This window comes from Daktulosphaira vitifoliae, unplaced genomic scaffold, assembly GCF_025091365.1.
Source record: "Daktulosphaira vitifoliae isolate Bord-2020 unplaced genomic scaffold, ASM2509136v1 Scaffold_3, whole genome shotgun sequence".
In the NCBI taxonomy this organism is placed as follows: Eukaryota; Metazoa; Arthropoda; class Insecta; order Hemiptera; family Phylloxeridae; genus Daktulosphaira; species Daktulosphaira vitifoliae.
This window is the reverse complement of record NW_026099574.1, coordinates 9806997-9829647: the sequence shown is the minus strand read 5'-3', so window position 1 is coordinate 9829647 and position 22651 is coordinate 9806997. Positions and strand designations below refer to the sequence as shown.

General features: G+C 24.4%; 6 protein-coding genes across 6 annotated transcripts; 2 read left to right on the top strand and 4 right to left on the bottom strand.

Annotated features, from left to right (window-relative positions):
- Positions 1-303: 303 nt before the first annotated feature.
- Positions 304-3504, top strand: LOC126900372 (beta-1-syntrophin). Its single transcript, XM_050676040.1, has 7 exons — positions 304-929; positions 989-1288; positions 1463-1651; positions 1717-1940; positions 2337-2685; positions 3049-3242; positions 3332-3504. The coding sequence occupies exons 1-7, from the start codon at positions 764-766 to the stop codon at positions 3422-3424; spliced, it is 1515 nt and encodes a 504-aa protein (XP_050531997.1). The 5' UTR covers positions 304-763; the 3' UTR covers positions 3425-3504.
- Positions 3505-4603: 1099 nt separating this feature from the next.
- LOC126900375 (zinc finger protein 91-like) lies at positions 4604-9224 on the bottom strand. Its single transcript, XM_050676041.1, has 9 exons — positions 9015-9224; positions 8737-8960; positions 7503-7622; positions 7131-7231; positions 6592-6781; positions 6156-6328; positions 5253-5470; positions 4946-5182; positions 4604-4856 (listed from the first exon to the last, which is right to left on the bottom strand). Exons 1-9 carry the CDS (start codon positions 9076-9078, stop codon positions 4693-4695), a joined length of 1491 nt encoding a protein of 496 aa, XP_050531998.1. The 5' UTR covers positions 9079-9224; the 3' UTR covers positions 4604-4692.
- A 152-nt stretch (positions 9225-9376) lies between these two features.
- Positions 9377-11744, top strand: LOC126900376 (39S ribosomal protein L52, mitochondrial). Its single transcript, XM_050676042.1, has 3 exons — positions 9377-9572; positions 9651-9783; positions 11542-11744. The coding sequence occupies exons 1-3, from the start codon at positions 9451-9453 to the stop codon at positions 11680-11682; spliced, it is 396 nt and encodes a 131-aa protein (XP_050531999.1). The 5' UTR covers positions 9377-9450; the 3' UTR covers positions 11683-11744.
- On the bottom strand, positions 11713-12730 carry LOC126900377 (respirasome Complex Assembly Factor 1). Its single transcript, XM_050676043.1, has 4 exons — positions 12514-12730; positions 12353-12456; positions 12152-12281; positions 11713-11842 (listed from the first exon to the last, which is right to left on the bottom strand). Exons 1-4 carry the CDS (start codon positions 12610-12612, stop codon positions 11801-11803), a joined length of 375 nt encoding a protein of 124 aa, XP_050532000.1. The 5' UTR covers positions 12613-12730; the 3' UTR covers positions 11713-11800.
- Positions 12731-16327: 3597 nt separating this feature from the next.
- Positions 16328-19757, bottom strand: LOC126901119 (tyrosine-protein kinase Src64B). Its single transcript, XM_050677360.1, has 7 exons — positions 19297-19757; positions 19087-19239; positions 18810-19020; positions 18493-18746; positions 17944-18415; positions 17642-17880; positions 16328-17159 (listed from the first exon to the last, which is right to left on the bottom strand). Exons 1-7 carry the CDS (start codon positions 19343-19345, stop codon positions 16948-16950), a joined length of 1590 nt encoding a protein of 529 aa, XP_050533317.1. The 5' UTR covers positions 19346-19757; the 3' UTR covers positions 16328-16947.
- A 2038-nt stretch (positions 19758-21795) lies between these two features.
- LOC126901069 (uncharacterized) lies at positions 21796-22645 on the bottom strand. Its single transcript, XM_050677270.1, has 2 exons — positions 22565-22645; positions 21796-22472 (listed from the first exon to the last, which is right to left on the bottom strand). Exons 1-2 carry the CDS (start codon positions 22584-22586, stop codon positions 22105-22107), a joined length of 390 nt encoding a protein of 129 aa, XP_050533227.1. The 5' UTR covers positions 22587-22645; the 3' UTR covers positions 21796-22104.
- Positions 22646-22651: the final 6 nt, after the last annotated feature.

The following is a 22651-nucleotide window of genomic DNA, read 5'->3' as shown; positions in this document are numbered from 1 at the left end:
TGATAAGCCGTAGGATCTAACGTGCATAATGTACTTTATTATGTATATATGAGTAAAAACGATTTTTTGGATAATTGAAACAGTACAGTAGTATGTCATAAATTATATTTTATACGATTTTAGAATGTTTTATTGAAAGAATTATTATATATGAAGCCGTTTTCATGAGTACGATACTGATAACCGAGAATCAGTTACTCATTGGCTTGCATTGTAATTTAAACTATTCGAATGGCAACACTGTTTATTTACTTATGTCTCATTTAAGATATTATCTAAATTTCACATTTATGATAATAATATATTCTTATTAAAATATTTATGTTATAAGCCAAGTAAGCAAGGACTGGTATAGTGAGTTGTACCTAACAGTGTTCTTGTAAATATTAATTTCGTCTGGATACAATTCACTAAATACCTTATAAACGATAAACTTTTTGAATTGTAATGTCATATTGTCCTTTAAGTTTTGGGACAAGTGTGAAACGTATTAGTGATTATAATTTTGTTTTGTGTTATTATTGTATTAACTTGTTGTTTTAATGTAGTTTTAAATATTATGGAAGGATAGTAGTAGACACTTCATCTTAACTTATTGTATAAGTGATTTATTTCATATCATTATATTTTAAGTGTGAATTATGTGTTATTGTAATTCAAAATCAAGCATAATTTTTTATTCAATTAAATTTAAAAATACTTTGCCTACATGATATTAAAAGTACAATCTTAATGTAGACAATTTTTCAACATATTTTTCAAAATGACTACAGTTAATTATGGATGTTCTACTACACTAGAAATATATATCCGTGGTCAGTGGTATAATGCTAACATTTCACTGGATGATGATTATCTGTGTATTAGTTTAGATGAAACTTATGAAAATTATTCATCAATCAATGGGTCACTTAATAATAACACCTTAGGTGTGTCTTATAGAATTCAACATTAATTTATAGTTTACTAATTGATATCAATATTTCAGATTCTTCTAGTGGATTAATTGGCTGTGTTGATGTACCAGATTCTGTAGCAAATCAAAAACGACTAATACGTGTAGTTAAAACTGATAGCAATGGACTGGGCATATCGATTAAAGGAGGACGTGAAAATAAAATGCCAATTCTTATATCAAAAATATTTAAAGGTATGGCTGCTGATCAAACTGAACAGCTTTATGTTGGTGATGCTATTCTTTCTGTCAATAAGCAAGATTTAAGGGAAGCGACACACGATGAAGCAGTTAAAGCACTTAAACAAGCTGGAAAAATAGTTGAATTAGAAGGTAGAGTTACAGTATAAATGTAATAATGAATAATAAAATAAAATTCTTATTAGTAAAACGTTTATTACTAAATCTATGCTTAAAATTTTAAATACAATATAAATAATTAATTATAACTTTTATTAAGTCAGAACTAAAATTTTATACTAATATATAATGTGTTATTATTTTCAGTTAAATATTTGCGAGAAGTTACTCCTTATTTTAGAAAAGCTACTATCATATCAGAAGTTGGATGGGAACTACAAAAAGGATTTTTATCATCTAGTCTACCTCCTCATCGTTCTCCTCAAAAATCTGATTCTCGTTATATACCATTGCAACTTTGTTGCTTAACACGAAACTATAAACACATTGACAATGGTATTATGTAGATATTTTTAATGACCCCTAAAAATCAATATTTATTTATAAATTAATTCTTTCAGAAAATAAAACATTTGAACTACACTCTCCAGATGGTATTCATTCTTGTATTTTAAGAGCTCATGAGACTAATGAAGCAACATTTTGGATTCATACTCTTCATGGTGCTTTAAATGCTCTTGCTTTAAAAGCTTTACAAGATGCAAACAAAGTTCTAACAAATTTACTTCCTTCATTAGGTCAACTTCATCATCTCAGTTGGCTTTTTAAGATTAATCGTAATGAGGTATGTTTTCTTAAGTCTATGTAAAAACAAAAACAGATACTATTTATGAGTTAATTTTGATTTTTATAATCATTACTATTATGTAAGGTTATGAAAAGAATCTGGACATGAATCATTAAGAATGATATTTTTTTTTTTTACGAGAAAATTTATTTTTTAACATGGATGTATTTTGAAAATGTGTTATACAATTTGTTTGCTTGTCAGAATTTTAGAATCTATATTATGTACAAAGTATAACAATCTGCTTAAATTATATATTGATTGTTAGTTATTTTTGTGTTTTACATTTTTTGATTATTAATTATTCAACAGTTTTTTCAAGTTCCTTTCACTATAAATATAATATTGTTATTGATTTAAAATATTAAAACCAAAATATAATTTTCCTTTTAGAATGGTTGTTTGCATAGTATAAGTTCAGACGAAGATTTTTCTACAAATGATAAATGGCAACCAGTATTTGGTGTAGTCACTAGTAAAGAGTTTCGTTTATATGATGTAGCTCCATGGAGTACAGATGCTTGGTCTTCACCTACATTTGTATGTCCATTACTGTCAACAAGGCTTATGAATTCTTCCCGTAACTCTGAAATAATTACATTTAGTATTCGTTGTGGAACAGAGGAAGGAATCATCACTCATAGACTCAAAGTAGAAACACAAAGGGATCTTGCAAGTTGGGCTAGAGCCATTATTCATGGTTGTCATAATTCAGTTACTAACAGAAAAGAACTTGCTTGTAGTAAGTATTAATTTTAAATAGTATTGGTAGATTAAATATTAATGGATTTATTTTCACAGTAAATAAAAAATTTTATTAGGATGGGATGAATAAAAAATCATTTGAAAATTTGGTGGCAGTGGGATATCTCAGAAAAATTATTTTAGTTAGCAATATTTTTATAATTTGATATGGTTCCCACTGGTACATTACAATACATCATAATAAAAAACTTAAGTTATATACAATTATGTATATGTATATAATAATCTAGCCTGTTTTGTTTCTATGATTATTAGTTTAGATAAATGTTATGTTGATTTTTAATTTAATTTTAGTTTTGAAAATCAAGAAATTAAATTATTTTAATTGAAATTGTTTTAGGATGTTTATGGAAAGGAAAACCATCTCAACTTTTAATTCATTATGAGAATGGCTTCACTCTTTATGAGTCAACAACAGGTTCTGTTGGACGGGAACCTAAAAAACTATGGAGTTATTCTTTTGAAAAGTTAAAAATGTCTTCAGATGATAACAATAGACTTTTATGGCTAGATTTTGGTGATAACATTGAAATAGTAAGTATAGAATGATTAAATTAAGTAATTATTGTTATCCAGGATAACTAATAATGTTATTTAATAAATCAAAATCAATATTTCTGTAGGAATTGGATCTAGAATGTAACCCAAAGCCACTAGTGTTCATATTGCATAATTTTCTATCTGCCAAAATTTACAGACTGGGTTTGTATGCATAAAGTTTATGTAATTGTTTATTGTTTATAAAACTAAAAGTTGTAAAACTTTTTATCATAATTTAATATGATATAACATTACATTTAGATATATTAAGTATCTTATAGCTAAAATTTATCAGCTCAACTAAATAAGAATTTAAAAATTTGTATTTTTTTTCAATAACACAAAGTTTTTTTTATAAACCATAATTGGGGTCTTTTTAATACTTAAAAAAATAATTTCATTAGTTCATTGCATTTTAGATTAAAATATTAATCACATTTACAAAATACTAACGGGATGCATAGCACCTTCATTTGCACATACATTCCTACACTTCAAATATTAGTAACTTATCTGTGATAAAATGTTTTATATGGTTTCAAAATATAATTTTTTTTTTTGTGTTTGTGTGTTGACTACAATAATTGTGCTATTAATTAATATTAAAATGTCAATTTTTCTATTTTTATTTGCACAGTTATAATTTATTATGAATGAAAACTATTAAAAATTTTATTACATTTTAGTATATCTATTAAATTTCTTGTTTTTAATTTATATATTATAATTTAACTTATACTTATTCCAGTTAATTAAAATTTTACTTATTTATAGGAAATTGTTAATTATAAGCATTAAATAAAACTATAACATTTATAATAAACTGGCATGTTGTTACTATTAAAAACAAATTAATGATTATTTTATTATTAAAAATTACATATCGTTTTAGAAAATATTTTACCAAATATTATTTTAATAATCATATTTTAAAAATCCTGTATTGGGAAATGTCTCATTCTATATACAAAAAATTTAATTCATTATGGTATATAAAAAAATTATATATATTGAAAAAGTAATATATGGTTTACCATATCATGTTTTCAATTCTCACATAATTTTGCCTTGAAATTCTTATTCTCAATGATGAATTTATTAATTTTAAGTCAAGTCTTATAATGATAAATAATTATTATTTATTAGACTAATAATCAAAAGAATAAAATTTTATCTATTTACACTAAGTATACTTAGAATATCTGACTCAATGTTAATATTGATTCATTAAATTATCATGTTAAATAATTATTTAAACAGAAAGTTTTTTTTTTTTCAAATAAAAATTTAATGAAAGAACATTTAGTAGTGATAATTTGCAAGTAAAAGTTTTGTAAGAACAAAACATATTAAACTTGTATGACATATTTTCATATATATTTAAACAATATTTTACTGATTTTAAATGGAGTAATTTTTTAGAGTTCAATGAAAAATTCCATTTTTATGTGAGCATAATTGCATTATCATCTGCATTTAACACAATACACGTAGTACTTTCTGAAATAGTTATACCACCTGTATCATCAACAAAACCTTGTGCTGTATCATCATCATCAGTTATATCAATTTTACTATCATGGTGTTTAACAGGACTAACTTCTACACCTAAATAAACAAAGAGTATTAGCAGTTATCATACAATTCTAAATTTCTTTCTTAAGATATGAATATTGTACTCTATTTGTAATTATTACCATTTTGAGTTTTGTTATCATGACTTATCAAATGATCATTATATCTTTTCAAACTAACACTTCCAAACGTACACTGATTACATAGAAAATAAGAACTGCCTATTATATTTTGATGGTTATTTGTTATATGACTTTTGAGTGCTGTTACTTGTATACACTTGTAGTCACAATGTAAACATTTATACGGTCTGTCTTCAGAATGACGAAGTTTGTGTCGTCGCAGTGAATTATGATCACCTGAAATATTAAAATATACCAGTTTTCAGTTTCAAGTTTATATTATAAACTTATTGTGGTGTAATTGTACCTGTTTTGAAGTTACAGTTTGGTGCATTACATGAAAATGGTTTTTCACCAGTATGCTGACGCATATGAACTTGCATCATGTGCTTTGTAGCTGAATTGTGATTACATACTTGACAAACATAAGGTTTCAATTTTAAATGAACATTTTTTGTATGAAGTTTTAAACTTTTTGAATTTGCTAATGTCATATGACATATTGAACAAGTTTTTTCCGTGTACCTAAGCAAAATAATTTAATAATATTTTTATATAACATTAATAAATAGGATATGAACAACAAAGTAATTATTATATATTTTTTTTATAAACTAAACTTAAAAATTAAAAATAATTGAGTTATATTTTCAAAAATTTATTAATGAAACATAATACTGACAAATCATTTAATCGGTAAAGTGTAAGATATAATTTTTTGATTTAATTTTAAAAGTGACCAAATATTTTTATTATAGTTATAAAATTCAGTTTTTGTGTTTTATGTAAATTTAAAAATCTTGGAAATTCAAAATTTATCAACTTAATTCTTTTTAACAACCACTCAAATTAATTATATTATAATTTAGTTAAGTTTTATTTCTTAAATTCAACCAAAATAGTTAAGTCAATTCATTATTTAATTAATTTTTCCATTTGTTAAATAACTTTTTAAATATTTCTTTTGTAATTTCAATATTTAATCCCTGAATGAGGGTTGTGTAATAAGATGGTTAAACATGAGATCACATTTGGTAACTATTTATACTTCAACTCTTTTAGAATAAGAGCAAAAAATTTCATTTAACTTTAAACATTTTACTTTCTCTTAATAGCACACTAAATCCCACCAAAATATCTATGATATCAATTTGACTCATTTTTAACTTGCACTAATAATATATATATTTTTTAAATTTTCTAAGCCTACCATCTTTCTTTATTAGTACATTTTGCCTTTGAATGAAATACTCTATGATTTTGTAGTTGGATGGAGTTCTCAAATTTAGCACCACAGTCAACACAAGTAAGAGTTTTACCATGTTTCATTGATATGTGATTCACTAGATTATGATAAGTTGTAGTCACATATCTTTTGCAAACCTGTATTAATAAATAAATAAGAAATATTAATTTTAAAGCTTACACTACTAATCATATATTAATGTATGTAATAAAATAATGCAGAAAAAAAAAAATTAAAATTCTAATAAAAATACATTTTTTTGGCTTTATTAAAATAACTTTTTTTTAAAAGTTCACAAATCATACACCTATTATTAATAAATGTGTTTATATTTAAGTATAAACGTTTTTTTTGTAATATAAGTCATATTTTTATAATTTATTAATCATATTAAACATACGTGACACTTAAACATATCAATATTAATTTTGTGACTTTTCCACAAGTGAGTCCTACAAGTATTCCACCTTGATGTTACAAAATTACAATCCTTTTCACTACATTTGTAGTCTTTACTATCATTTGAATGACATAATAAATGAAGTGCTTTTGAATTTTCTGATCTGAATTTACATTTACAATATTCACATCTAATAAAGAATATTAAATTATTTATTATTTTTTAAATAGAATTTATTAATAAAAATATCCATTGGAATTACTATTTTATGCATAGAAATGTATTATAATGTTACAATCCATATAAGAAGTGTTAATCTATGTAAGGAAAAATAATTTCTTATCATACTATAACTAATTATTAAATGTAGAAGCTTCTAGTATGTAGAAATTGTTAAGAAATTATTCAAATAATAAAATCTATGATAATATACTTTTATTTCAAAAATTTATAGTTTCTTTATAGACTTTTTTTAGACCAATGATTACAAAGTATGATTTGTTTTTTTAAATATAGACCTTTCATTATTTTATACATACTTAGCAATATATTCAATATCTTCATAATTAATTTTATTAGTGGTAATAATCTTACTCGGTTGATTTTTACTAGAATTATTGTATATCTCTTTATATGTATGCTAAAAAAATAAAATTAATTTTTGATTAAATAACAGTAAAGACTAAAAATAAAAATGTATTTTGTTCATCATCAAATTAAGTTATTCATGTTAAAATAAGAGCATAAACTATCAAAATGTATTCTAATGTAAGCTATCTAAATTGTTTTTATGAATATTTTATTTTACACTAAGTAAAAGGACAAAAAATATAAGTATACTTAAAATGTTTAATAAACACAGAGTACAATTACTAGATTAGATAAAAAAGGAATTAAAATTAATGTTACACCTGTAATGAATGTTCTTGGCATTTTTCTAAGGTACCAAAAGTCATCTTACAAATAGCACATGCAAATACTTCAATAGTTTTTCTCATACCGTGATTTTCAATTTCTTGTAATTTTTTAGTCTTCAATAACATAATATAAATAAAATTTTTTAATAAATTGTAGTGTTAAGTAGATCATTACATATATATTATTTGACTGCGTTAAAAAGATATTTTTTATTTATGTCTCTTATAAGAAAAAATAATTAAATTTTAAGTTTTGTACGATTGGGTATTGGTGAATGTATAAATCACCTGTGCTACATACCCACTTAACGAATTAAAATGCTTATAACTCAAAAGGCACTTTTGCTGCAGTTATTATGACAATTAAAATTTATTTAAAAAAAAGAGCTAAAAACTACTATTATTATTGTTACTAAAATAAACAATTTTTTTTTAATTTTTATTAGAAATAAATAATAAAAATATATTTGGAATGTCATATAAAAATGCACAAAACTGTTTTAAAAAATTATAAGAGTTGTATCTAGTTCAACTTAATTGGCATAACTAGATAGGGAATTACCTTACTTAAGCTTAAAATTATACCCTCTTGTTTTTAGACTATGGTAAATTTTATAAATGGTTATTTAATATTTTATTATATGCTTAAAATATACTAGAGATATCTTATTATCTAGAGATAATTTAAAATAAAAAATAAATAGATATTATCTAGCTAGAAATTTATTTCAAATAATGTGATTAACCTGATTTTGAGAGTATGACAAAATAGATGAATTTTACATATAATGTTATTCGTTAAATGTATAACTTAGAACCGTGATCGCGATTAATAGTGACAATGAAAGAAAATATATATACAGAGTGTTCAGTAAGTAAGGAAACAGGTCAATTGTTACAAACAATAAGAACAATAAAAACCCAATTCCTTACTTACTAAACCCCCTATATATATTTATGAAAAACTTCATTAGTTAAATATTAATTAATAGTGATTTTATATTGTAAAATTGTTAGTATATTTAATGTATATACCAATTAAGTTTATATTTCAAAAAAAATAAGCTATAGTTGCTACTAATTACTCCTCTATTTTTATATACATTTATATTAGATATAATTTATATAAATATTCAATTATTATTTTTACAATAATATAAAAAATAATAAAACAACCCAATTCAAATATATATTTATTTTTTTAAATGATCTATTTCTAACAAATTACCTCATGTTTTTTCTGAAGATGTAGTACTAAATTTTGTTTCTTGAAAGTTAAGTAGTCACAATGTAAGCATTTGAAGCGTACTTTACCTTTTCTTTTTTGCTGGTTATTACTATTTGATAGTAATAAAGTCTTTCCAGGTGCATACTTAGTGAGTATATTTAAATTTGCTGGTTTAACTGAATTATTTATTACATTTGAATTTAAATTTTCTCTGACTACAGTACCTACAAAAAAACGTTGCAATAAAAAAGTTACATAAATAAAAACAATAAACTTACAATTTAATAATAGTTCTTTATTATTAAAAATGATCATAGGTGTATCAGTGCTAGCATTGTCCATTTTTATAAATTTATCATAATTATTTTTTGATTTAATTAATTATAAATTATTTATTGTAGGTGTAACTGTAAGATTAATAATTTCAAAATATCTAACTACTAACTAATTAAAAAAAAAATTGTTGAATTTATTAATTTATTTAATAATAAAGTTGGCATTTGAAGTATGTGTTATAGTATAGATTTATTATCACATAGAAATTCGTTAGTTTTAACCAAAACAAGCAATAATCAATTAAAGGTACTATTAGCACAGAATAGTTAGTCTTTTATCTATTCTGTTTGTTATCTATCTATATACAACTGTAATATTACGTAGATAATATTCAGTTTGATTTTTTCATTATAAGGTAAATTTTATTATTTACCAAACATGTTTTTATTTAACAGTATAAGTAAACTAAACACACAAATCAAGAATCTTTCTTCAATAAGTTCACATTTATTTTTTTCAACAAACCAAACTCTGTGTTTAGATTTAACATGGCGTAGATCGTAAGTTAGAATAAAGAAATAGAAATTTAGTGTTATTAATTAAAATGTATATTATTATTACTGAAATAACTATAACAGGAAAAAACTTCCTCTGAATCCTATGGACAGAGGAACATTAACAGATGGTGTAGATTATATATTCCTTGATGGCCGGCCAACACCTTTTGGTATGAAGCGTAAAAGAAAACTGTTGCAACAAAGAGAATATGCTGTGAGTAATATAAAAAAAATACTTCATGTTATAATTTACTCATAACTCATTAATATCTTGAAAATAAGGGAAATTTTCAAATTTTTGTTTGTCAGATGAGATTTTATAATAATAATTCAAAATTTAAAAATTGGTAGAATTATTTTCTAACATAGTTATACAAAATGAAACAGATTATTACTCACTAAACCCATCTGATCTATTTTTATTGAATTGAATTATTTACATTTGGTACTCAATAAAAAAATGCCAATTTACCTAAGGTAAAATAGCCATATAGTATTATATACAAATTTTCAATCTGAGTATATAAAATTTTATTTTTTAAGTTCCTTGAATATTCTTTAAAATATAGACCATTTAAGAAGGGTCATGAGCCAGTTCAATTTATTTCTGTTCTTGACTTGAATCCTTGCAGATACCAATGTTCTTTAGCAAACTAATTAATATCATTTTTTCTCAGATTTCTTATCACCTTAAAATGAAGTTTTAAATATTTTGAAAGACTTAATTCATAAAATAAAAATTAATGATAGAAATCAAATTTCAACTTTAATATTGGTGTACTAATATATTTTACACATTTCATAACTTATTTTTTGTGTACCTTAACAATACTTGTAAACATTATATTAGTGCTAGAGTTTGATACAACTAAAATTATAATTGATATTTAACTGTTCTAAATTTGATCACCGCCCTAAGATGAATCATTTGACTTAATTATATATTTATTGTGGAGTGTTCAATATATTTTGATAAGAAAAATTATGTTATTCATCATGTATAATTTTAAGTCTAATAGTGGGCGTCTTCAACCTTTCATTATGATTAAACTTCTTATTAAGATTTATTTTACTTGTATATAGTTATATAAGTAAAATTAAAACTATATTAAAAATATTATTAATTTAAAAAACTAAAAAATATTAAAAATATTAAACTCAAAGCCACAAAAAAATTAATGAAAAGTCGCGGATACGTATTTTGGAAACAATGTTACCATTATCAACGCTAAACACATACATACTTATTATATAGTTATATAATTTTTCAAAATAACAACTTTTGGACCAGTATTTCAGAAGTTATTGACATATTTATCTGTAAGTAAAAGGAATAGTATGTCTGGGAAATGTCTAGTTAAAAATATAGCAGCACCCACTCTTCATGTCCAGTCATTACTATAAATTGGTTCGATTTTAATTAAATGGTTCATGATAAGTGAACCAATCTGTATAGTTTTAATTTTTTAACTTTAATAATCTATTAGTTATTCAAGTATTTGTACAGAGTGTGACGTGGGAATTTATTATATTTTAAATCATCATAGCTTTTCTCAGCAAATTATTACACGGAATTTTTTTCTATGATAATATGCAGAATTTTACAAATTTTTTAATTCTGAAACTTATGTCAAGGAATCTGGCTCAACTCCAAGAAAATATCAAAAAGATATCATCCAAAATTTTCATTAACTGACCAAAAGAATGATCGCAAATTAGCCAAGATTTATGTAAAAACTTAAAGTGCGCATCTATGTGAAATAATTTAAAAAAAAAAATAACATTGTGGTAACATTTCATGCTGTTTTAAAAATAAAAATTTGTGACACTCTTCATTTCATACAAAAAATTTTATTTGATAAAAAGTTACACTGATTTGAATATGATAGGTTCTCATGTCACACCTGTAGTATCATTTATATGTTACTACTACTGTAAAATACATATATTATATAATATTTGTTATTTTTAGAAAAAAATAGTGGAACTCAGTAAAAGTTTGGATTTAGCTAAAGAACGATATGCAGAAAAATTATCCAAAGAAGAAAAATTAATTAAGAATATATTGGATAAAAAACTTTTACCAAAAGGAACTAAATTTATCAAAAATTGATCAATTAATTTATTCATAGAATATAATGCATTTTGCTAATAATAAATATTTATTCTTTAAAAATGAAAAATGTAGTTTTCATAAAATTATATTGTATTTCCTAAGTATTTCAATTTATTCAGTCAAAATGCATTCCAGTATAAACTATAATCCACATAACCTGAAAAGAAAAAATGAGCATTACTATATATCAGTATTTTTAAATTAATTTGACTGAATTCTGAATTGTAGCAGAAAAGAAGTATTGGGACTCAAAATGAAACAACTAATAAATAAAAAAAAATTAAACTTAAACAAACATCCCAAACTGTGATTTTGATTACATTCATCAGAAATTTTCTTAATTTGATAAAAAATAGAAACATCCTATCAAAATTTAATTTTTAAACAACATAATATTGCATTTGAAACATTGACAAAAAATATATCTAATTTATATAAATTATTAATATTTATAGACATAACATACTAAAAATCCGGCTAGTGAGGTAACAAATCCTTCTTTAGTTAGTTCCCATGCTCCACCAAATTCTTCTTCATCAATTTGTTGAAAATTAGTAAAATATGTGTATACTATAGCAGCATTTAATACGACAAAACTAAGGAAAATACAAAAAAAATTGTCATAGTATAGGTAGTGTTAACTTAATAAAAAGTTACATTAACTTACATTCCCAAACCAAATAATCCTTTAAGAGGTAATAAACCCCATAGAACACCTGCAAGAATGCCAATTATTTGTCTTGCCCAATATATAACATCAAGAAATTCATCCTAAAAAATTATTTATTGTATAACGCATACATTTTATTTTTAAATGTAACACATTACTTTATCTGGCCATTCAGAATTTTTGGTGGTAGCCTTTTTAAAAGTATTCCAAATAGAATTCTGATTAGTAGTTTTCTTTTCTACTGATCTAGACGACATTTTTTTATTCCTAAATATTAAGTATTAAAACATTTGAATAATCAAATATATATTTATTAATGAATTATTAGATGAAATTAATTTTTACTTAACCAAAAGGAATACGATAAAAATATGTTTTATCAAAATATCGTTAACATAATTTTATCAGTAAAAAAATGCCAACTTAAACCACGAGTATAATAGGAATATGTATTTTTTACCAAAAACCACTTATTCTAATGCCTTATTGTACATAACTTTTTTTCTTGATTTAGCTTAATTCTTTATGAACTTAACTTAAAAAAATTATTATTTTCTTAATCAATAGATATTAAACTAGAATTAAAATATAATGATAAACATGTAAGTGTTTTTTTATATTATTTGAGAAAATATTATTAGTTGATGTATAACTCATTTCATTAGTACCCCAGATTATTTTCTTATATTTTAAAAATTGTTATATCCCTTATGTCAAATACTCCTATAGCTTTATTAATTTTAACGTTAATGTTAGTTTAGCCTTATGATTCTTGAAAGATTACTATTCTCATTTTCGATTAAAATCAAATTATTAGTTATGATCTAAGTAATTACTGGTCAGTTTTTTCAATACATTTAAAAATTATATATGTCTATAAGTTATGTAAAAAAAATGGCACTACATATATGCTTTTATTAAATTTCATACAAATATAGTCCCTAGGAAATTTTAAATTAAACAAGCAAAAAAATAATTTCTGTTTGACAGTGTTCTTAAAATTGTCATTTAACCCTTTACCTAACAGAGAATAATTTTTATCTTACTAAATTTCAAGTTTTATTGATCCACGTATGTAAAGCATCTCTCCATTGTCATATAATTTGACTCTAGTTTGAGTAAAAAATTATCCCTACACGTTTGTTATTAATAATTAAATTCTTGTCTTTAAAATATATTTTAATATAATAACAGAAAAAAAATCTATAGAAACAATAGTACTATTAAATATGAGCATTGTTTAATTTCAATAATATTTTTACTGTTAGAGAGTTATATTAAATTAATGAGTAAACTAAAGGAACTATTTTTTTTTTAATTTGGAATTTGGGTTCTCCACAAGTTTAATCTTATTCTTAATTACTTTACAAGTATTTTCCAGAAAGGTTTGTTAAGATATATCATTTCCTAAAGTAATATCATAATTTTGAGATCAAAATGAATATATCGAAAAATTGGAAAACATAAAAAATTGAAATTAAATATATCTAATTTAATTGCAAAAATAAAAACACATAAAACGACGAAATTTTCTAAGCTTATGTACTATAAAAAGAAAAAAAAAATTTGTCCCGACACTTTATCTTCTACATGCCGTAGTTAAAAAAAATGCTAATTTTGTGTTAAAATTTTCAACTTTAAAATGCTATAATTTTTCGAAAAATGTATGTATCAGAATAATTTTTTTTTTTTTAATACATTATAAGTACATCTTTCATTTGACATACTTTTTATTAAAATTGGACTATTTCCCCATATATAGGGGGCGTTCAAAACTTGAAACATTGTATAAAAAATAAAACTTTTTCATCTTAATTNATTTGACATACTTTTTATTAAAATTGGACAATTTCCCCATATATAGGGGGCGTTCAAAACTTGAAACATTGTATAAAAAATAAAACTTTTTCATCTTAACTTTTGAAAAAGTTCCGGAAATACTGCGTCCTTTAAACATATATCAAATCAAAGGTTATGTCATATACTATAAAATGAAAAAAAAATTTGTCCCGACGACCTATCTTCTATGCGCAAATGACTACCGTATTCAAAAATATGCTATTTTTGTATTAAAATTCTGGGTTTTGTATTTTATTTTATTTTAAAATATCTTAAAAGAGGAATACATTGACTTTCATGAATATTATTCATATAAAATTAGCTAAATAGCTAATTTTATAACGCGACGAAAGCAATGAACAGATGTCGAATCAGTAACACTAGTATCTTTCACACTTAGGGTACGAGGTTCAAATCCGCCTGTGGCGTTTAATATTTTGCATATTTTTTGAGTTAGAAAACAATTTTGAAATCATTTGATTTTTATCTCATTTAGATTCAGTAACTTCAATAAATATCAAAGATCCCATCACTATAGTCTCCCCTTGTGAGAAGAAATTTCTTATTCATGTTAATATTATTTTACTATGTGGTTTTTTTGTGGCTACGATTGATTTTGCCAACCTTCACTTGACCTACTTTTATCAACGATACGTCAAATGATTACAATTCGTCTTTAGTTGAAGATATTACCCTTAAAAATTGAAAAAAAAATCCCTTAATCAAATAACAAATAGCTTAACCAGCTTTATCCATACAAACAATTAAAATCATTAATTTCTAATATTTTTAAAATATATTGTTGAATTAGATTCGATATTATATAATTTTACTTTGAAATTTATTAATTTTTTTACTCTATTTGTGTGTGCTACTACCAGTCTATAACATTCCAAATTTTTTCGTAATATGTTGCTATATAAGTCATAAATTTATGATTTAAATATATGTTATATACATATTAAAAAATTATTTTTAGTTTCACCTGAATTTAACAATGGATTTTTACAACTATAATCAAATTTTATAATACGCTCAATTGAGTAAATCTTTTTAACAACTTTTTTTTATTGGTTCTTTTATTTAAAGTAAATCATTAAAATTAATTAAGTTCTTAATTTTCAAAAATTAATTAGATATAAATAAATACAACATTTTTTAAAGCAATTTTATGATGTTTATAATTTGAAACAATATTTATAGTTTACATAAAATAAATAAAGATAATACAATAAATATTACTAATATAAAATATATAATATGAATCAGAATAAATAAATTGACAAACAATCATAATTATGCAAAAAAAAAAAATATACATAGTCTAATTCACACTTGATATATATTTTCTCAAATAGATAAACTTTAATAGAATTGTGCGGATAGTTATTTTTTTATTCTGTACTTAAGATTCTTAAATTGTAATCAATATTTATTTTAATATTTACATTTTTCCTAGACATGATTGATAAAAATAATATTAGTTAGAAATTTTAATTTATTCTCCTGAACAATTTTTTGGTCTTATAAGTGTGTCCTTAATTATCAACACTACATAAAATAAAACTTTGAGTCAAAAAAAATATTTTTATCACAGATAAATATTATTTTGTAATAGAGTTTAAAATAAAATAATTAATTAAACTTAATTCTAAACGCAATAACTTAAAAGAAAATTCTTGTGAAAAGTCAATATAAGTTAATATTAGAGGTGAGTGAATACATAATAATAAATTCATTCAAACTTATATTTTAATAGGAAAGATATGAAAATCAATGATTTTTTAACAACAAAATTATTTTTAATTTGTAAGTAGTATGAAACATAACTAAATACACATATACACACACTAACACATATAGACTAGATTAATTAAGTTTTTTTGCTCATATTTCATATATCAAAATTTATATTTACATTATGATATAAAAATATCATATTGACTTTAGTGAAAATATTAAAAAAGTGTTCATTATTCAATTGTATATATCAAATATAAGACTTATTACTTGGATTTATTTTATTTTAAATAAAATAAAAATAACTATTTCGGAACAAGGATAAAATAAATGATAATTATTAAAAATCATTTTTAAACAACAATGGTTTATAAGAATACTTAAAAGTGTGATTTAAAATAAATTTTACTTTGGTTTAATTAAGATAGGAATATAAGATAATAATAAATCATAATAAAAATGTTACTGAAGTATTAATTTTAGTATAAAAATATCAAAAGTTATGAAAAAGATATTTTTATCATATCATATTTTAGTTTATATTATAAATTAAAATTAATAAGAATTATATTTGATACTTGATAAGCTATAAATGCATACTTAGCCCTGTATATTTTAGATAATTCATAAAAAGAATTATCCAACAGTTGGTATATAAATACCTATTCTATGTTCTCCATATTATCTGCATATATTTTTATTTTTGAAGAGATTAAAATAAGTATTTGGCATGAATAAATGCACAATACTTAAGCATGGCATATTATTCTATGAAAGTATAATTGATAACAAAATCATAAATTTAAAAAAATGAGATCTAAAAACAAATAATTAAAAATTAAAAATATGTACAAGTAAATTTATTAGTGAATTAAAAAAAAAATTATATTATTAAATGATGAAGTTGATATTTTAAATTAGGACATGTTTGACTAAAAAAAGGAAAATTACAGAAATAAAATATTCTACATTACTTCAAGAGTTGTACAAATTCATGTGTACTTTAAATATATTCAATCACTTACTTCCCTGTATGGTATTTCTGAGGTAATAGTGAAGTCTTCAAAGTAATGATTAAGGAACTCAAAAGTTGGTCGTTTTTCAGGATCGGAGTCCCAGCATAATAACATCAGTCTATAAATGTCATCAGGTATAAAATTTGAAACAGGTTTTGGCATTCTATAACCATGTTCCACTTGTTCAATAACTTCTCGTCCATGCATACCTTAAAAATATATAAAAATAAGAAAAGGTAACAAAGAAATATAAATCTTTAGTAGCATTAAAGGTGTAATATTAAATAATTATTTTAAAAAACACTAAAAAAATATATTTAGAAAAGGATTATAATACCATTACATAAATTCCGAGTCTAGTAAAACATACATAGTTTCACTACACTCAGATTTCATTTTATTTCTTAATAATCTGTATAATTATTGATTTTATAGTTATATTTTACTTCTTATTGACAAATATAAATTTTCAAATGGGTTTATTGCTTCTATGCTCTCTTATATCTTTTGTAAGAGCCACAGACTAACAAAATAATATTAAATTACAATTATTTTTAAAAACGTATATATTGTAAATAAAAAAGTAGACAAACAATAGAAAATCATTTTATTTTTTTACTAAATAGTAGTAGTAAACTGGAATAAAACCAAATTTCTGGTAGTTAATTAAAAGGGAAAAAATGTTTAATACCAGGATATGGCACTTGACCATATGTAAATAATTCCATTAGCAAAATTCCAAATGACCACACATCTGATTTTATAGAAAATCTGCCATATACAATAGCCTCTGGAGCTGTCCATTTGACTGGGAATCTGGTACCTTGTTTTGGACAGTATTCATCATCCTCAATAATCCTAGCTAGTCCAAAATCACAAATTTTGGCTAAATTATTTTCTCCTATAAGGACATTTCTAGCTGCCAAATCTCTAAATTACACAAAATAGTTATTTATGTAATACATAATGCTGAATCATTTATAAATATTATACCTATGTATTAATTGTTTCAATTCTAAATAAGCCATTCCACTGGCTATTTGTGAAGCAATATAAATAAGATCAGCAAATTGTAAATATTTGTTATCACTATTTCTTAGAAAATCTAACAGACTGCCATTGCACATGTATTCTTGAATTATTAATACAGGTTCATCCTTTGAACAAACAGCATATAAAGCAACCAATCTATCATGTCGAAACTTTTTCATAATTGAAGCTTCTTGTAAAAATGCTTGTGTTGACATAGAGCCTTGTTTTAAAGTTTTTACTGCTACTTCAATATTGTTTCGCCATTTGCCATACCAAACTTCTCCAAAATTACCATGACCTAGTTTTCTAATTAGTTGTACTTCATTTCTATCTATTTCCCATTGATCTCTAAAATTTGGAGCTAAATCCCAAATTTGTGGCTGTGGTTTGAGACAAGGACGAGCTAACACATGGCACAATCCCAAAGCATTTTCTAAATATAATAATTTACATAAATTATAGCTATTTAAAAAAGTAATAATTTTAATAATAACAGAAAATTATACTAACTAGAATATGCAATTATCAATTCAGGTAAATTAGAAAATGTTTGATTTGTAGCAATATAAAAACCACCATTATCCAGTGTTTTAATTTTGTAATGTTTAACATGATAGCCACGTCCACCCTCCCAGTCTTTTACACTTAAAGAAAAACCATTAGGAGTATGTTCAGAATCTCGAACTAAAAATGTTCCTCTTTGATTTTCTTCTGATAATAAGAGTTTTTCTGCTTCTTTTCGAGATATTTTACCAAAAAACCAGCTAGTCAAAAAAATGATAAATAATTAAAATACTTTATTAGTTTTAGACATATTCAATACATACTCTTCACTCTCAACAGATTTTTCTTCTGCAACAAAATTCCATGGAATTAATCCTTCATCACCTGTCCTTAAATGCCTTACTCGCCACCAATCAGGTTCACTGTCATCTAATAGTTCCATACGATCTCCCTTAACAAAGGAAACATCCGACATTTCCCTTGATTGATAATTATACACTGCAACCACAATCCGACTATGCAATGATGAATGCACTAATATAATACAAAATAGTGGGAAAATAAATACAAATTTTAAAAATTGTACAATAGAATTTTTACATGTTGATGTAGGGGTTCGTATAATATCAACTCCATGTCTTTTAATACTTGCAGTTCCATGTTGTCGACTTAAATCTGCAACATAGCGTACATCACCTGAACCTTTATTAAGGACATCTATCGTACTTTCAATTTTATACCCTGGATGAAACACTAAAAAAAAAAAAGAGTAATGATAATTTTTCAACTCAATAATTACCAAACTATTACCCATATGACGACCAGGATCGGGAGAGTGGCGACTACAACAAGTACCCATTTTATTTGTAATATACAGCCATAATTTTTGTGATAATTTATAACTTTCAAAGTATTAAAATAGTAACAAAATTAAAATAAATACATCAAATTATCTTCACTATCATTACTCGTGAGATTTAATTTATTGAAACGAATTGTATTTTAGTTTTTGGCCGAAACATTTATAAAGAGAGTTAACTTTAATTATTGATTTTCTCAATTTAATTGATATTTCATAAACTCATGAATTTTTTTTAATGTGGGTTAAGAATACGGTATTTTCTTTTGCAATATTCCGCCATCATGCAATTTGTGGACAACAATATTATTGATAAATATATACTCATGTACTTAGCTCGCTCTCGTGGTTTAAACTTATTTGAAAATGCATACTTATGTTTCTTAAATGAATGAACTCAATGACCTTAGTTTAAAGACTATCAACTAAGTAACTGCTGCATCTATTTTGGTCTGGTTAAACTTATATAGCTTACGGAATAATCTAATAATAATAATGCATAATAATATTAAAATCTTGACATTTATTGTATGGAAAATAAAAATTAGCCAACAAAACATTATTTCCCAACAAACTGCTGAATTTAAATTCATCCTTTATAGTAATAAAATATCTACAGTCTTAAAACGTTTTAAGGAGGTTACGTTGAAACATTGTTTTCAGGTAAAAATAAATTGAATACTTCAAGGATTTATTATTTCTTGGCCTATTTCCTAATGTCCTTTAGTAGAGAATGACAATATTTCTAATTATCTATAAGTGGTAAATATATAGAGATACTCCAGTGTACATTAGGGTGTCCCTTATTTATAAAATTTAAAAATTACGAAGTGTCACCCCCTAGAATTATTCGAATACATGAAAAAATAAATTGTACAAAATTTGGAGACGATTGGTCAACTCTAAGCGTGCCCCAAGAGGGTTAAAAATAACCCTCCAAGGGTGATTTTTTAGTTTTTTATGTCTATCTCAAAAACTTTAGCTATTGCGAAAATGTTTATTTGGACTTTTTTGTAGGTATACAATTTTTCTATAAAAAGTATTTATACAAAAATTTTCGAAAAGTTCTTATTTAACCCTAAAAAAATAAAAACGTATATGTTCTATTCTTACCGTTGAAATTGTTAATTTATAAATCATTGTAAAAACATAAAAAAAATTCATTTAACCGTTGTTTTAAATTTAATTTTCTATACATTTTTTCTATTATTTATGATTGTTCAAATCCTACAATTTTTTTAAGTTTAATTAAAAAAAACACATCAGAGTAAAATTAATACCGTCTCAGTTTCACATTGAAGCTAAAATAATGTTAACTTACAAATTTATATACAACCAGTGCTCGAATTGGCCAAAAATAAGTAGGGGAGCTCAACTTAACAATTTGAAAACTGCGTCCCTAGCATTTTGAAGACCTTTTTTTTTTTTACTCATTACTTTATTTAGTATTTATTAATAAATCATATTTCATTATCATACTAATATTTAAAAAAAAAAAAAAGAAGTGGTATTTTCCACCGTCCTCCTGTCCACCCAATAAAAAAAAGTAGTTGGGGTGCGCAAAAAAATTTAAAAAAAAGTAGAGGAGCTACGTCCCCCTGCGCACCCCCCCTCCCCCAATTCGAGCACTGTATACAACCAGAAACTTTATAAACTTGTAATAAAAATACATAATAAATGAATATTATTTAACTCTTTGATTGACAATTCAAATTGGCCCCGAAACAAAAAAAATTTTCAAACAATAAATGGCCTTGGCTATCCAACGAGCATGATGGATTGGGCCAGGAAATTTAAAATAAATTCTATGTAAAGGTGTTTCACCAAAAAATATTATGACCAATTCTAAAAGTCAATTCGAGGTTGGTATTTTTGTAATTGTTCAAAACTAAATTTCAAAGTATCGTTTTTTTTTATTTTTAATTTTTCTAAAATAATAGTATCTTCTATTCCACTTAAGTAATTTGTTTTATTTATATTTTGCCAAGACTTTTGGAATTTATTGAAAATAGGAACATCTGGTTCAGATGACGTATTAAATTTTACTTCAAAAACACTTTTCAATATAATTTCATAAATGTGATGTCTGCATGGTAAGTATAAAATATCACGCCCTAACATTTGCATAGAATTTATTTTAAAATTCCTGGCCCAATCCATCATGCTCGTTAGATGGCCAAGGCCATTAATTGTTTGAAAATTTTTTTGTTTCGGGGCCAATTTGAATTGTCAATCAAAGAGTTAAATATTCGTTCATTGTGTATTTTTATTACAAGTTTATATATTAAACAATGATTAAGTGCACCAATGCTGCATTAGCGCCAAATTTAGATTTATTAAAAATATAATTGATTATGAACCAATAGATAAAGATATTTCTAAAGTAGTTTTAAAAAAAAATTTTGGGTCACTTATGGTACTTAGTATCCGAATCGGCAGCATTACAGGCCCGTAGCCAGACCTAACTAGTTGTACGGGCACAAAGTAAAGTAAGACGGGCAGGCACGTATCCAGGGGGGGGCCGAGGGGCCTTGATTGCTTTGAGACCTTTTTTTTTTTTGCTTGTCAAAAATTTTTTGGGAACTTGGGCACCCCCCGAAATGAATTTCTGGATACGGGCCTGCGGGCAGGGTAAAATTTACAACAATAAATGATGAAAAAAATAAATAAATAAATAAACAAACAATAAATGAGTGATGAACGTGTATGCTTTGTATTTTTAAATTTCATGTGCGAAAGAAAACATACAGAAAATATTATTAGGTAACTTGGTACAATGCCAGTTTACGATTTTTCCTATCATTAAATTTTCGGAGAACTACATCGATATTCAATGCACTTGTGCGATGTCGTTCGAAAGCCAAGTACACTAGATCAGCCATGCGAGCATGGGACATTGACAAGCGCTGTGGCCTATTGATTGCAGTCAATGTTGAAAAAGTTGATTCGCAAGTTGCTGTACTACACCCAAATGTCTCAACAGCTGCCATCAATTCGTACGTTTTAAGGAAAGCTTCACGAAATCTGAGAAGTACCTCTAATCTAGTTCCATCGTCAGTCTGTGCTTCTCGCTGGATGAGGAAGTTTTTCACAACTGCCAATTCTTCTTCACTGGGAACTTTCAAACCTGAAAATTTATGAATTTGAGTTACTAGTGAAAGGGTAGTAAGAAACATGCTAGTAAAAAAATTCACATTTACTGTAAATTTTTAGAATTACCGAGTTCCTTGAAAACATTCATATTATCAGTTTTGAATTCGCTTATTCTGGAAATGGCAGTAACTAGCTCTTGATTGTCTGAGAAGC